The sequence below is a fragment of the Anopheles coluzzii genome, chromosome 2 (assembly GCF_943734685.1).
Source record: "Anopheles coluzzii chromosome 2, AcolN3, whole genome shotgun sequence".
Lineage (NCBI taxonomy): Eukaryota > Metazoa > Arthropoda > Insecta > Diptera > Culicidae > Anopheles > Anopheles coluzzii.
In genome coordinates, this window is record NC_064670.1 from 97,070,526 (window position 1) to 97,085,625 (window position 15,100).

A 15,100-nucleotide genomic window follows, 5' to 3' on the forward strand; every position below is an offset into this window, starting at 1 on the left:
TGTAGAGTGTGTGCGATCTTCCCATCTTCAACCGGTGGCCCATTATGCTTCCATCTTTACCCGTAGCCTTCCCTCGTAGGATTACATCCAACAAACTTCAAGCAAAACCATTCTACTGCTCCATTCAGCCGTCCATTGTTTCGTTCAGAATCTCTACGAGCGGGCCTGTGAATCGAAATAAATTATCATGAAAGTCTCATCGGACGTGTACGACCACCACCACCACCACCGTGAGCGTTTTGGCTTCGCTGCCATCCCGTGGGTCTAAATCATCACAATAAATTGTCAATAATGCCTTGTAAGGGAACAGTGGGAGGGAGGTAAGGGCTGAAATGTGCTGTTTTAGTCTTGTCGATCGCTGACGGTTTTGTGCTGTGAAGCGGCACAGTTTGATCGCGCGCGGCCCAAAGGGACTTGCATGTTACGTTAGGTTAGGGTCCACGCTGAAGTAATAACCCCTTTTTCCCCTTTTTAGACAGAGGACAGGACCTACAAGATTTTGCAGGAACGTTCAGCAATAGGATTGTAGAGGTCCACCGGAGGTCCAAACACCAAAGCCTTCTGGGTAACCAATGGATCAATGGAGCCCACCCCGAGGTGGAGGTGAATGTTTACCTTCCAAATGGGACATGCCCAAGACAAGATCATGCCGATCTTGACGGACGAATAAGACGTATTCCCTTCGGAGGAGTTCCCCCCGAGCGATCGGAAGACTTGAAGCACTGGACGGCGCCGCGGGAAAGAAAGTGGTTACGGCTGTGTGTCCAGCCAACGTAACTTCAATCAAACAGCTTTCCACCACGGCGTACTCCGAATGCTCATGTTAAAGGCTCACTCGCAACGATACGACCAGAGGGTCTTCCTGCACCCCTTCTTCTATGCCAACTCTTTAATAATTTATATCGTTTTTTATTTCTATAATCATCGTGTTCTGTGCCTCTGATTTAATGCAGTAGATAATTGCTAACGAAGGGACCTTGGCACTGGAGACTCCGAGATGGGAAGCAACGGAGCGAACTGGAACTGGAAAGAAGTTCAGCGGTGGAAAGGTTGAAAGCACGCACACGGGCATAAACGAAGCGACGAGGAACGAAGACAAACACACGGCTGACGAACCGTCGAACCTCCGGGGAATTCTTCCTCTCCTCGCCCTTAAGGTGTGTGTGTGTAGTACGCTTTTTACCCTTTTGTTCTTGGGTGAGGCTTTCAATCGGTTGCTGCTGTTGACATAGCCCAATTGGTTCTCGGCCAGTAGCGCTTGTCGTTTTTTTTTTTTTTTTTTTGGGGTCGCGCACTCCCTCCTAAGTGCTTCTCCACACGCGCGAGCGCGCGCCCACGAAAAAGCGGTTGACTTTCTTATCCCAACCCAAGATCTTGATGTTCGCTTTATGCTGATGCTCTTTTCTTCAGCCTGGAGGTGCGACAGGTAAAAGTGGAAGAAGCAACCCCTCCCAGACATCATACAAAACGACGGAAGTGTGCCGTGTTTGGAAGAAACTGAAGCAGCCTCCACCTTCTTCAACAATCGGTTGCTCCAAAACCGGGGGATTGGAGATCGGTGAAATCTCTACCATTCATCTTGATTAGTTCTTCGGTCCAACCCACCACACTCCCTCGTATCCTCCTTAGCAAGATCTATTCCCACTAGAACCCGTGCCCTTTACGAACGTTGCCTGACGATCCCAACAAAGATCTGCAGAAGAAGTCGCTCCTCTAGCCCGGGACATCCCGAGAGCCTCACAAGATGGCGGCCGGGCGAGAGACTAGCTTCCAGGCAGCTTCCGTCCACGTCCCCACACAACTTGATGCTTGCCTCGTATGCCATCTTCCAATCTCTAGTCGCATTGTAAGCAGCAGCAGCAACAGCAGCAAGATGCCGTGCCCAGCTCAGGCGATGTTGTCAAAGAAGAATACGTAATCAACTGTGACGACTGTGCGGAGCCTCACGCCGACCGAGGCTCATCGCAGAACGCTCAACCGGTTTAGCCGGGCATTGCTGAACAGAGCACGCTGAATGTCCCGCGAGCGAACTTCGATTTGTGCGCAGACCGGTCGTCGCTTCCCCGGGACTGAATCCTCCACACACCCGAAGGAACGTCCAACTGTTTAAATAGTTGGATCAACGAGTTTTTTTTTGCGATCGTAGCTAGAACTCGTTCCCCCTTTGTGCACGTTTCGTCGGCTCTTATCGAACGCCAAGACACTAGTAGAAAGATTGGGCTCCAAGCTCCAAGGGTCTAACATTTTCAGTTCAGGCTTTGCTCGGTGTATGCTCACCATATGGTGGTGAACCTTTGCCACCACACGTCTACAGAGAACGATGGAGCACAATCAAAGTTGCGCCAGGGAGGGGAGCATTTAAAGGAAACAACAACAACAAAAAAACTCAAGAGATCCTCCAGAAGACGTTCAATGATCTCCAATCTACGCTTGGCCCTAGTCTCCCGTGCGCTTGATGTCCCGTGCCCAGGAAAAGCTTTCTCTCCACCGTTCTCTTTGTGCCTCATCCGCAGCTTAAGCCTTCCGAGCACGTACACTGCTGCTGTCCAATAAAAAAATACACACCACAGCCTTTCTTCAACGCTACACAAAACGCCCTGCGACGCCCTCGTCGGATCGTGGCTCTTGTCCATCTTTACCCATACCTGGACAACAGGATCTTGCCGTGCCACCTTCTTCTGGGCAGAACTTTTGCGCCTTCGGGGCATGATTCTAACGGGTCTTTTGGGTGGCTATTAAAACGTATCATTTGGCCACACTCTGTGCCAACTCGCGCGTCCAAACGCTCAGCGAATCTTGACAACTAGACTAGGGTGGTAACGTGCGCTCGCGCGCGATTCTACGAAGCAAGGTGTGATCTGGGCCGGGTAGATAAATGCGCCCAGACCTCAAAGATGTGCAACTACTCGGTGCGCCCGATCCCCCGGAACCGATATAAATGTCGCCGCCGCCATCGGGACTGCGCGCTTGGGCGCACCTACGCAAGCGAGCTCGCGCGTACGCGCATCACAAATGTCACATTTAAGCGCCAGGCACGCCGATTATGTCGCCGTTGCTGGGCTGGCAGGGGCATCAAGGGGACGTGTGTAGAGTTGAGATTGGGATCCTCGTCACCACTTTTGCAGCGGTCGCGTACGGGGTGAGAGTAAGTCCCTTAAAACGTGTCGTCGTCGTTGTTGTAATCAAAAAACCATCCCTCCCAAGAAATAGCACCACACAAACGCATAGGGGATCGAGCACGAATGTTCGTCTTGGATCACGAGAGACGGGAGACGAGATCCTCGCGGCCGGTGGAGATGTTTCTTAATCGACGGTGCCATTTCACATCAGACACCGCGCGACAGCCCGATAGACATCACAAGAGCGTCCGTACCCGGTGCTGCTGCACGTAAACTAGAGAGGAAAATCGTACAAGAATCAGGCGGCTGCACAAATTCTCCCCTCACCGCTCGAATTTACCCTTTCACCGGGTGCCGCTGCTTTACACACCCCAAAAACTCATTGACAGGCAACTCGGTTCTGGCGGTGCGAGATAAAAATACTTCCCACAAACTAGACCTCTCTCGGCCTTTTCGCGCGTCGCTTCCTCCGGCGTACCGGCAGGGTGGAAAAACAGACGTGGAAAGAGTTTTTCCTGCTTCACGTTAATTTGGCACCACAGAGCATCGGCCGCGGCCCCCCAGACATAACGCTTGCACCCAAACAAATATCTGCGCATCAGCGTCTCGCGATCTCTCTCTCGGCGCGGTGGTGTGGCGGGTGTGCCAGCTTCTTCCCCAGCCAACCAGCCGACCGACATGGAAATAACACCCAGCTCCCCTCTCCCTGCAAGCACCAGACAGACGGGGCACGACCGGTGAAGATTATCGTTGTACGCTAATTTCGTTTACACGAGCTGCGGCACGACGGAAGAAGCTCTCGTTTTAATAGCGGGCGAGTGTGGTTTAAATGGTGCAAAAAATCGAACCGTCACTCCCTTCAGCATCTTTATTCCCTTTTGGAGAAACAAAAAAAACCTAGCAAACACCGGGAAGCGGGCATAACTACACGCAACAGAAGCTGTTGAGTGCGCAAAATGACGGTTAAGTAGCAGTTTGAACGGGTAATTTTCAAAATTCAACAGAAAACCGTATCGGATTCTGACTTTTCCCACATTATTGTTTAAATTAACATTTGTTTCAGATATTGAATAGATAATTTACAAGTTCAATATATATCTCTCTATCTCTCTATCTCTACCTCTCTATCTCTCTATCTCTCTATCTCTCTATCTCTCTATCTCTCTATCTCTCTATCTCTCTATCTCTCTATCTCTCTATCTCTCTATCTCTCTATCTCTCTATCTCTATATCTCTCTATCTCTCTATCTCTCTATCTCTCTATCTCTCTATCTCTCTATCTCTCTATCTCTCTATCTCTCTATCTCTCTATCTCTCTATCTCTCTATCTCTCTATCTCTCTATCTCTCTATCTCTCTATCTCTCTATCTCTCTCACTCTTTGCTATTCCATTCATTCAAAACAATCTGACAGTGGCGTGCGAAACGGTAAAAAACACTTAGAAAATAAAATCAACCCTGATCGATTGGATCTCGCATCGAACGCATTGCTACCTGCCACCGGTGGTTGCTATTTGATTGCTTCTCCCTTGATCCCCCTTGAAAAGAGCGACACCGCCACCCCAAACCGGTTGTCACGATGTGCCCCGTGTTGTACATCCCTTACCCTTCCCTTTTACAAACGCTGGGGGATTGATGTTTGTAATTAAACGACCAACGCTCGACTAGATGTCAATCGGAATGCGAACGTCCAGCATCCGATCGGTTCCGATCAGTGCAAGCAAGCGGAAAGGGAAGGACAGTGTTTGCCGCGCCAACTGGTAGAACAAGATGGCTGGCGGACGAGAAATTGTTGTTTATTTGTTATTTCTCCATTGACCTTGATCTATGCATGACGGATGATTTGCACCCCCGCCGCCGCACAATTCGCACAATTGCACACGATCACGCACTGCCTGCCTGCGTGTAGCTCGCATGCATTTGCATGGAGTTTCCTGTGACTCAGCACCGAGCACTGATTTTTCCACGAAATTATCCAACCCGACCCCGCACAATTGATTGGGAATTTTAAATGGGAGCGTGGATGGGTGATTGATATTTAATTGAACATAATGGATTACTCAGCCAGAAAGGGCAGTGCCAAGGCTGTGACTAAGGCGATCGTATGTGATTTGACTGCTAACTAGTGCTGAGTAAATTGTACATTTTTCTAATTATTATACTGTGCATCCATATAAATTGCAAAATGCTGAAATTATTATACTGTGCAAAAGATTACAATAAATTTAAAAAAGTGATTTATTTGCGTGAGGAATAGCTTTTCTTTCAAGATATAAGAAAATACAATAGGATTAGCTTATGAGGTGATGTTCAACCGAACACAAAATGAGTCCAAAACCAATAAATATTTAAGTAAAAAACCAAATCAAATCCAAAAAGGCAACCTCGCTGCCCAAAACAAACTACGCAAACACATTGTATGTCGCGCCACTGTGTCTTATCCCTATTCGGTTTGATTGATTTGGACAGATTGGACCCTGAACCCGTCAAAATAGACTGCATTCTAGCATTTACACCCGCGTAATACACCACCCCGCTTTGCTTCAACAAAAAAACGCACAGAAATGGTGATAATGAGTGCTATCGGGCAGGGAAATGATGATGATTAGGTTATGGCTTCCCAATCTCGGCCAGGCGCAAGTGAGTCAATCGAGCCCCTTAAATAGTAGGCGCAAAAAGCATGGCGCGCTGGTGAGTAATTTAAGGCACCGATTCTTCCTCGTTGCGATTATGCTGCAGTCCGAATCGGCTCGTCCAGCCCAACACGCACGTATGCTCCAAAAATCGTAGTAATAATTACATCGAAAAAAGGAAATTTGAATAAAAGAAAAATTAAATGCCCCCACAAAACTACGTTCCCATCAGCGTACACGAGAGAGCGGATGCGCCGCCGGCGGGTGCTCCCATAATCGATGGCATCCTGTGGCCTTCGAGATCGGCTCACGAGATCAATAGGGAAAAGCGTTTTTCTATTGGCAGCGAGAACGATTTACGTGCGCGCGGAGGTGATTTAATTTAAAACTTCTCCCAAAAAAAATCGTAAGAATCGCCCTCCCGCATTTCCGTTGCGTTTCGTCCGCTCCTTGCTTACCTTTTGTTCGCTTTTAGTTGGGCAGTTTTCCCTGGTGCACGCTTTGGGTGAGCTGGCGTGAGCCTATATAATTGCACCTTCAATGTATCTCGGTTTCGCTTTTCTTTTTCCTCGATCGACAAAAACGCGATCACGCGCTTCTTGTTTGCCGCACAAGTTAGGGGGCAGTTGTTGCTATATTGTTTTGCTGTCGCTGTTTTTTCCTCTACCTCAGCAAATAATAAAATAAAGGGCGACAGATTTCGACATCGAAACGAGACCAAACTGCCCTGCACCCAGGAGACAAATAGCACTCCTTACTCGTTTCTTTTCTTTTTGTTAAACGAACGAATCAAATTTCATCTCGCTTTGTGTGTTGTTTGCACTTTTCAGTATCACTTTTGTTGTTGTAATTCAACATAAAACACATCCACGGCACAGATACACCCCGGGCACAAACACACGGGTACGTGCAGTTTGGGTTGCACAAGAGAACAATTTATCGTCACGTTGCACTTTACTTAACGCGGGCACAATTTCTCATAAAAGGCACTTTTTTTGTCGCTCGTGTTTGGTTTTTGGTGTTTCTTTTTTTAATTTACTTTATTGCTTGCCTGTGATATGTTGCTTGTTTCATCAATTCTGCACACACCAACACGGGGACGGGTTTCATTGATCGCCAACAAAAAGAACGAGAAAGAAATTAAGGATAATCTTGATCGATCGCGGCTGGATTGCTGCAAGCCCTGCTTCGATCAGAACGCGCTCACCGCACCGTTTGCTCGCTCACTCTTTTGCTCCTTCTCACTCTGGCACACGTGTTTTGTGCTCGCGCTCGGTCTCCTTCCCACCAACGGCGATCGTTACAAGCGTGAGGCCTAAATCAAACACAACGCGCACGCACACTAGTACACTCTTTCATACCGCAACTTACACACACACGCGCGCGCTGGCTCGCAATGAAAAACGAGTTTTTCGATCGTTTTGTGTTTCCTGGTGCGTCTTGACAGGCTTTTTTCTCTTTCCTCCGTTTTACACTATCGTTTTACGATATATTTCTTACCGCTTCACTGGTCGTTTGTGTGTATTCCTTTTTTCCTTTTCTTTTCCTTTCCTTGTTTTCACGTTCACTGACTGCTCTGTGCCCTGTGCCCTTTGCGCTCGTCACCGTTTTACGACCCACCAAAACGATTGTGTTGTGTAGACTTGCTTGGACGCGAGATGCTGCAAAAGATGGTGGTTTGTTTTTGTTAACCGCGGCACTAAGGATCGGTTGTATCCTTTCTTTTCGATGTATCGGGGTCTGGTTCACTGACCACCGGCACTGATCACTTGTCTCTGCAACTAGCAAATCGAATTTACTTTTGATTAAAACCACTTCTTGCTTTTCGCAAACAAAATATTTTATCACTTGGTGTCACCAGATCTTGCGGTGATTGAAAATTGCGCTTTGTTTTTCTCGGTGCTTTATCCGATCTAAATGCCGGCAAAAAAATCGAACTCAAACACACGGCACACAGACGACGCGGGCCCTTCACCCGTGCACTTGGAGTGGTGAGAGAGAACTGAAGTTTGATGCCTGACCCGCATGCTACAATCCGTCCGCAGCCAGTACCGCTGTACAGTGCGCTGTGCCGATTCGTGTTTGTCGCTCTCTTTCTCGCTCTCGAAATATTCTGTTTACATCGCGATGGCCGCCCGGCCGAGAATGACAACAGAGGGAGAGAGAATGAAAGAGAGCGAATCTTTCCGCTCCTTTCTAACATGTTTACATCTCCCGCTGTATTTCAAAGCGTGTGAGAGCGAGAAACCGTTTCGTTCTTGTTGTTGTTTTGCGTTCATTCGCTCGCTCGCGTTTTTAAGCTCACATTAAGCTTGTGTACTGTTAGTGATGGACAAAAAAGGCGGTGGTTTTCGTTAACTTTTTGCTAACACAAAAATTTTAACAAAATTTGTCTTAGATGATTTATATGCCTACCATGAAATAATTGTTTAAGACATTTCAACTGCTGAAAAGCTCTGTAAAGTTCCATTCATTTTAGATTTTGGAAAACAAATACAATAACGAATATCAAAGGAAATTTTTAACTTTAGCCATTAACGTTGTGTAAACTGTGTAATCTATCCAGCATATTGTGTAAAAGGTATAAGAGGTCTAATATCAATAAAAGCCCCATTATATTGTATTTAGAAATACATCACATTGAAGAAGACATATAATATTTGATACTTCGACTACCATTAACGTTTACATAGAAATAAAAATGCGTTTTTTCTTTTTACAGTGAGAAAAAGACAGCAATACGACCTTTTCGGGACGCTCCTCCTGAATAAAAAAATGAGAAAAAGACTCATTAGAATTTCTTAAAATGATTTGGTATTCCTTGCTTCAGTTCAATTTCTGAAAAAAATGATTTCTTCTAATTTTTCGGTTGCATGTGTTATACAGGAGCGATCTGTGCAAGATTTTGTCAGCTGGGCATCACATAGTGCGGCAACGGCGAAACGTCAAACAACATAAACAAACGCACGTTGCTATCGAACTTGCCGGTTGGAGAAATAGCACCGTCGTGAATCAGTATCATAAATCCCAAAAATACTACATTATTGAAAGCCTATTTTTGTGCCGCTTGCCAGTAACGATGAAGCGGGGAAGATTTAACCAAAACCGGCACCGATCGGGACCGTTCCAGTCCCGCGGACCATTCCAGTCCCGTGGGCCGTCGGGGAACAATAATCGTCCACCACGGAGCACGAACACCATTCGCACGTCCTGCATTGCGGAAAAGGATATCTTCTGTACGGAATACGTTTCGAAGCTGGAAGGCTTTCAAGGCGTCTTGAAGTCAAGGTTAGTTGCTTGTTGCAATTTGGGGGGGGGGGGGGGGGAACGAAACAAAACATATTCACAATTCATTCTTTTCCGAAAGATTTTCCGACTTCCATGTGAACGAAATCAACGCCGATGGAGAGGAAGCGATCCTAACCGACTTTTCCGTACCCAAACCGGTCGCAGCGGCGGATGCCAACGAGCAGGAAGCGCCGGTCGATCCGAACGAGGAGCTCGTCCGATTAATCGGGCCGGAGAACGTGAAACGGCTGCAGGAAGTCGTGGACGGCATTGGCGACCCATCCGTGAGCGTTGATGTTACCGAGATGGACAAAGAGCAGCGCACGGCAATCCACAACCGCGTGAAGGCAGTGTTCGGTGCCGCCGTCGTCGGGTCGACCGTCACCGAGGGCGACCGCAAGTTGATACGGATCACCAAGTACAGCAAATCGATGACGCGGGACCGGCGCGAAAAGTGGCAGTGGCCCCATCCGTACACGTACTTTCTGCTGTACAAGGAAAATCTCGACACCATCCAGGCGACGATGCAGCTCGGCCAAAAGCTGTTCTGTGCGCCCTCGGTGCTGACGTACGCGGGGACGAAGGATCGACGCGCCAAAACGACCCAGTGGATGTGCATAAAGACGCGCGAACCGGCTAAGATTGTCGCCGCGGCCCGACACATTCCGAATGTGAGCGTGGGCAACTTTACCTTCAAGCCGGACACGCTGAAGCTGGGTCAGCTGCAGGGCAACCGGTTCCGGATAGCGCTGCGCCAGGTGACGGCCAGCGACGACACGATCAACGCCTGCCTGGAAGCGTTCCGGGAGAAGGGATTCATCAACTACTACGGTTTGCAGCGATTCGGCAACAGTGCGGCGGTGCCAACGTACAAGATCGGGATCGAGATGCTGAAGGGCAACTGGAAGGGTGCGTGCGATCTGATACTGCAGCCGCGCGAAGACGAACCACCGTTCATGGTGGAGATGCGCTCGATCTGGTCGAAGACGCGCAACGCAGCGGAAGCGCTGAAAAAGCTGCGTCCATCGAACAAATCGGTCGAAGCGGTCCTGCTCCACTGGCTCGCCGGTCATGGGGCGAACGATTACTTCGGTGCAATCGGGCATCTGCCGCGCAACGTGCGTTTGCTGTATCTGCACGCGTACCAAAGCTTGATCTGGAATCGGGTCGCCTCGGAACGCATACGAAAGTATGGCTTTCAACCGGTCGAGGGTGATTTGGTGTACGCCGACAGGCAAAATACTCCGACGGTTGTGGAACCGTTCGACGGCGGAGAGGAAGGTGATTTGGATGCCGTCGAAGCGCTCGAAGCGCAGGAGGAAGAGCCGGAACAGGGAGGAGAGGAAGCTAACGATGGCACATCGGACACATCGTACTTTAAGAACCTTGTACGACCGCTAACGGCCGACGATATCGCTGCGGCACGGTACACCATGTTCGATATCGTACTTCCCCTGCCCGGGCATGACATCACCTACCCGGACAATGAGTGTGCCCGCTGGTACGAGGAAGCGCTGGCCGAAAATGATCTGTCGTCGGAGAAGCTGCAACTGAAATCGAAAAGTCTTTCGCTGGCCGGCGCATACCGGAAGCTGTTCGTGCGCCCGGAACGTTTAGAGTGGAGCATTGTACGGTACGCAAACCCGACCGACACGCTCATTCTTTCCGACCTGGAAAAGATGAAAAACGTCCCCGAACCACCGTTTGCCGAATGGGCTGGTGAGTAATTCGCGATGCAAAGTGTTGTCCTTGCATTAACACCATTCTTTAATTTATTCCACTTCAATAGCAAAAGAATCGGCCCACAAGGCAGTGCTGCTAGACTTTCGCCTTCCTACGTCCACGTACGCGACGATGGCACTGCGCGAGCTTCTCAAAACCGATACCTCCTCCAGTAACCAACGAACGCTGGAAAAGTTGGACCTGGCTGTTGTCGCCCGAGCAGAGGACGAGACGACGGAGGAGAAAAAAGCGGATGAAGAAAATGAATCCGTTCCGGCTACGGACGATGAGCCTCAATCGAAAGTGGTGAAGCTGGCTGAATAGTTATTTACCTTTTATCTTAATGGAACTGAATTGTGTGAAGTTTTTTTCTATAAAGAGAACTATTTTCATTTACTGCAACTATCTCCTAAGTATTGATTCGTTATCTTGCTCGGACAAGTTGATTCATTAGGCTGCAAACCAGGACAATAAGTTTCATTTTTTCTAATATTAGGGATAAATATAATTTACCTTCCAAGGATCGGTGTATAACTCCGTATAAAGAGTGATGTCCTGTTCGGAATAAAACGATTAACCATTGTTTTAAAATGTACAAACTAGTGATGGGCTATTGGAATCGCACCCACGACTCAGAATCGCTTCCGTGCATTGCTACTCCGGCTCCAATTCCAGCTACATAATACCAACGATTCCGCCCGGAGCCGTCCTGAGCCGTTCGGAGCCATTCGAAGCCGTCGGAGCCATCCGGAACCGTTGTAACGATCGGAAATATTCTGAAGCGCTTCAAGTGGCTGGTATAAACAATACAATATAGTTAAAGTTTAGAAGTGGATTAGAAGTTGATGAGTTAAAAAATGTCTTCATCGTTTAGTACACTGAAGAATTTTGTTTTCAACAGTACATACAAGACCTCGGGACACTTTTTAAATTTAAATTTAAATAAAATATGTATTCACTCTTTGTTTACAACGACCGTTACAGCGGTTCTGGTCGGCTCCGGTCGACTCCCACGACTCCGACCACTGGCTCCGGCTGCCGACTATCTACTCCGGTCCGCTTCCGATTTTGGAGGAATCATGAGGAAGCTATTCCGGATTTTTCTTGAATTTAACTATCATTAATATAAACTAGTGGTGGGTCATACGATTCATTACACGACCCGACCCGGAGTCGGGTGCGAGCCAGTCGGAATCGGTGGAGAGAAAGCTTTTCCATGGGCACGGGACATCAAACGCACAGGAGACTTGGGCCAAGCGTAGATTGGAGATCATTGAACGTCTTCTGGAGGATCTCTTGAGTTTTTGTTGTTGTTGTTGTTTCCTTTAAATGCTCCCCTCCCTGCCACAACTTTGATTGTGCTCCATCGTTCTCTGTAGACGTGTGGTGGCAAAGGTTCACCACCATATGGTGAGCATACACCGAGCAAAGCCTGTACTGAAGATGTTAGACCCTTGGAGCTTGGAGCCCAATCTTTCTACTAGTGTCTTGGCGTTGGATAAGAGCCGACGAAACGTGCCCAAAGGGGAACGAGTTCTAGCTACGATCGCAAAAAAAAACTCGTTGATCCAACTATTTAAACGGTTGGACGTTCCTTCGGGTGTGTGGAGGATTCAGTCCCGGGGAAGCGACGACCGGTCTGCGCACAAATCGAAGTTCGCTCGCGGGACATTCAGCGTGCTCTGTTCAGCAATGCCCAGCTAAACCGGTTGAGCGTTCTGCGATGAGCCTCGGTCGGCGTGAGGCTCCGCACAGTCGTCACAGTTGATTACGTATTCTTCTTTGACAACATCGCCTGAGCTGGGCACGGCATCTTGCTGCTGTTGCTGCTTACAATGCGACTAGAGATTGGAAGATGGCATACGAGGCAAGCATCAAGTTGTGTGGGGACGTGGACGGAAGCTGCCTGGAAGCTAGTCTCTCGCCCGGCCGCCATCTTGTGAGGCTCTCGGGATGTCCCGGGCTAGAGGAGCGACTTCTTCTGCAGATCTTTGTTGGGATCATCAGGCAACGTTCATAAAGGGCACGGGTTCTAGTGGGAATAGATCTTGCAAAGGTGGATACGAGGGAGTGTGGTGGGTTGGACCGAAGAACTAATCAAGATGAATGGTAGAGATTTCACCGATCTCCAATCCCCCGATTTTGGAGCAACCGATTGTTGAAGAAGGTGGAGGCTGCTTCAGTTTCTTCCAAACACGGCACACTTGACAGGCTCGCTGTCACGGCACGTGCGAGCCAGTCGGAATCGATTCCGACCCGTGGGTGCAGCGGGTGAGCTAGGTCGCAGTGGGAATGCAATCCGACCAACAGGTGCAACGAATTCGGGTCGACCCGAATGTTGAGTAGGTGCGAAAAAACATAGGCTACTCAGACCCGTTTGTGCAGCGAGTTCGAGTCGGGTATTGAACCCACCTTGAACCGACCCGACCTGAACTCGTTTCACCAATGGGTCGGAGTTGCTTATGCTTTCTTGCACCTACCGGAGTCGTTGCACCTACTGAACCTACTGGTACCATTCGGGTAGATCCGAACGACTCCGGGTCGCTTACGGATGGCACCGATAGGTGCAGGTCGATCCGTCCATCATTAGTATAAACTAGTGATGGGTAAATATCTTTTTTCCCCAAGTCGGAGTCGGAGTATCCACCGGAGTTGGACTCGTAGTTACTCCGGACTGTATAGGTGGCGGAATGGAGGAGGGGGAGGGGGGTTCGCGAGAAAAATATCGAACTCATCGATTCTGAATCCGTATCTGATCCGCACTGATCCGGATTGATCCGGACGTATCCGGAGTCGAATGCGGTTATGATCCGGATTCGGATTAATATTTTGCGCCCATCACTAGCATAAACAAATTTTCCATACCTGGCATTGCTGGGCAAAATGGACTTGTTAGCCAGTTTAATCAATATTCTCTATGGCTCTCTATGAATTAAAATTACTACAAGAACAAACAACGCTTTAATATCCAGAAAATGTCAATGAAAATGGGTAATCCCTGTGCCTTATTTGAAGAAGATCCCTGTGCCTTATTTTGTACAATTTTGCACAATTTTCAAAACATATGTAGCTACGTGTACACGCGCCTTAATCGAAGCTTGGCGTACAACGGCTGTCACGGCCGGCTATGATTCATTTCCCAAGAACAACAACCAGTGCGTGCTGAAGAAATAAAAGCCGAACAAGAAGCACTCCCTTTTTCGGAGGTGAAAAGATTGACCATTGTGTTTGTGTGTATCTGCGAGTGGAATACATCGCCCAAACGCAATGAATTTGATCAAATTTATTGCACTTCTACTAGCTGTAGTGCATTGCTCTACAACTATTGCCGCCCAAAGCTTGAAATGTGCGAACGAACAACTGGAATACGCCACCGACAAACGGGATGAGTTTTGTGTGTTCCGTGCAGTTGTGGTGAAGAAAGGAGCGCCGGAACCCGTGTTCGAGAACAGTGCCAGCACCAAGGTGGCGTTCCTTGACTCTAACTTTACCCGCCTACCGGACCAGTTCTTCCAGGCCTTTCCTCAGCTTGAATGGCTGGTGGTAATGAGCAGCGGTCTCGAGGTGCTGACGATCAAGAACCGGATGCGGGTCGTGCACGCTACCGGGAATCAGATTAAAAGCTTGCAGGCTGAAGGTACGGCAGGAGCGAAGCTAACCACACTATCCCTGCGAGACAATCCCTTCGCGGACGTCACCAGCATTGCGAAGCGTTTGCTTGGCCTGGAGGTGCTGGATCTGAGCGGCACGGAAGTCGCCGAGGACGAGACGATCAAGCTTGCAGTCTTTGCCCCGCTGGTAAATCTGACCGAACTGTACCTAGCGCGCTTGGAAGCAGCATATCTCGAAAATGACGAAGAAATGGAGCTTCCTTCACTGAAGGTGCTGGATGTGTCTGGTAATTTCTTCACGCCGAGCAACTTTAAGCTGCGCGTGTTCCGGACCCTGCCCAACATGGAGGAACTGTTTCTGCGTGACGCGAGTATGACGGATCTATCCGTAACGGACATCCGGCGCGATATGCCCGCCGTCAAGCGTATCCATCTCGGGGGTAACGATTTTAACTGCAAGCTGCTGGTGGCACTGCTGGCTCACCTAAAGGAGCGCGACATTGAAGCACCGGGACAATCGAGCAGCTGCCCGCAGGGCTACGACAACGTGGAGGGACTGTGCTGCAAATCGCACGGCAATGTGTACCCCCCGCGTCCCCCGACCGGCCCTATTGATAGCCCACCAAAGGAAGAACAGGACACGACCACCGTCACTCCCACTGCCACAAAGCCACCAACGGGTCCGTCCACACCAATCGATACGACCAAAACGCAAGTGAAGGAAAAGG

The 15,100-nt window shown here is 48.9% G+C and overlaps 2 protein-coding genes across 4 annotated transcripts in view; one reads left to right on the forward strand and one right to left on the reverse strand.

The window, feature by feature from the left end:
- LOC120961331 (semaphorin-1A) overlaps positions 1–7,756 on the reverse strand; it is a 94,521-nt gene extending 86,765 nt beyond the window's left edge. For all 3 annotated transcript variants that reach the window (XM_040385042.2, XM_040385039.2, XM_049607735.1), the window contains exon 1: positions 6,210–7,756. The gene's annotated coding sequence lies outside the window, so the exon portion shown is untranslated. The remainder of the gene's footprint in view (positions 1–6,209) is intronic.
- A 941-nt stretch (positions 7,757–8,697) lies between these two features.
- LOC120951628 (pseudouridylate synthase 7 homolog) lies at positions 8,698–11,282 on the forward strand. Its single transcript, XM_040370428.2, has 3 exons — positions 8,698–9,039; positions 9,119–10,758; positions 10,829–11,282. The coding sequence occupies exons 1-3, from the start codon at positions 8,831–8,833 to the stop codon at positions 11,083–11,085; spliced, it is 2,106 nt and encodes a 701-aa protein (XP_040226362.2). The 5' UTR covers positions 8,698–8,830; the 3' UTR covers positions 11,086–11,282.
- Positions 11,283–15,100: the final 3,818 nt, after the last annotated feature.